The following is a 1,007-nucleotide window of genomic DNA, read 5'->3' as shown; positions in this document are numbered from 1 at the left end:
GCACGGCAGCGGCTGCCTCGCTCGCCGTGCGGTGCCGCAGCCGCCGACCCGGGCCCCAACTAGGGCCTGACAGCCCGGGCCAGGGCGGCACCACGGCGGCCCCAGCGCTCCCCTCTCCGGATCACTTCCCCCAGCTGGGGCAACTTCTCCCGAGGCGGGAGGCGCTTTTCACTCGGCTCCCTCAGATCCCAGTTGGGCAAACTCCTCGGTCCTGAATGACTTTTCCTGAAGCGGACATTTTCCTCAAATCGGGTAATTGTCTCTGAAAGGGTCACTTCATCCAAACAGTTTTCCTCTTCGAAGCCCCCAGGACCCAGCTTGTGTAGCCGGTGCCTCCGGGCAAGGGGGTGCAGGCCAGCCTGGCCTCCTCTCCACCAGCCACTCTGCTGCTCCTTCTGGTCCGGTCCAGGCGCCCACACTCGGAGGCTACTCATCCTCCACCAGTGCCCAGGCTGGTGCTCGATGCCTCTGCCCAGTTGAAGGGAAGGGGAAGTGGAGGGGAGAGGCGCTGGGCTGGGAACAGGCAGCGAGGGCTCCTGCGGCCCTGACCCGACTGGTGTGTATCCCCGCAGGAGATTGTGCTGGGCAGACGATGCTGGACACGATGGAGGCGCCCGGCCACTCGAGGCAGCTGCTGCTGCAGCTCAACAACCAGCGCACCAAGGGCTTCTTGTGCGACGTGATCATCGTGGTGCAGAACGCCCTCTTCCGCGCGCACAAGAACGTGCTGGCGGCCAGCAGCGCCTACCTCAAGTCCCTGGTGGTGCATGACAACCTGCTCAACCTGGGACCATGACATGGTGAGCCCGGCCGTGTTCCGCCTGGTGCTGGACTTCATCTACACCGGCCGCCTGGCTGATGGCGCAGAGGCTGCAGCGTCGGCAGCAGTGGCTCCGGGGACCGAGCCGAGCCTGGGCGCTGTACTGGCCGCTGCCAGCTACCTGCAGATCCCCGACCTCGTGCGCTGTGCAAGAAGCGCCTCAAACGCCACGGCAAGTACTGCCACC

General features: G+C 65.6%; 1 protein-coding gene across 1 annotated transcript in view; it reads left to right on the top strand.

The window, feature by feature from the left end:
* The first annotated feature begins 7 nt into the window (after positions 1-7).
* HIC1 (HIC ZBTB transcriptional repressor 1) overlaps positions 8-1,007 on the top strand; it is a 3,814-nt gene continuing 2,814 nt past the window's right edge. Inside the window, 4 exon segments of the mRNA XM_023762833.1 lie at positions 8-252; positions 573-787; positions 789-957; positions 960-1,001. Of these exon segments, the coding sequence (XP_023618601.1) occupies positions 216-252; positions 573-787; positions 789-957; positions 960-1,001 (463 nt within the window). The 5' untranslated portion in view covers positions 8-215.

This window comes from Myotis lucifugus, unplaced genomic scaffold (genome assembly GCF_000147115.1).
Source record: "Myotis lucifugus unplaced genomic scaffold, Myoluc2.0 scaffold_262, whole genome shotgun sequence".
In the NCBI taxonomy this organism is placed as follows: domain Eukaryota; kingdom Metazoa; phylum Chordata; class Mammalia; order Chiroptera; family Vespertilionidae; genus Myotis; species Myotis lucifugus.
Note: the sequence above shows the minus strand (reverse complement) of the source record. Positions and strands in the feature narration are given on the sequence as shown.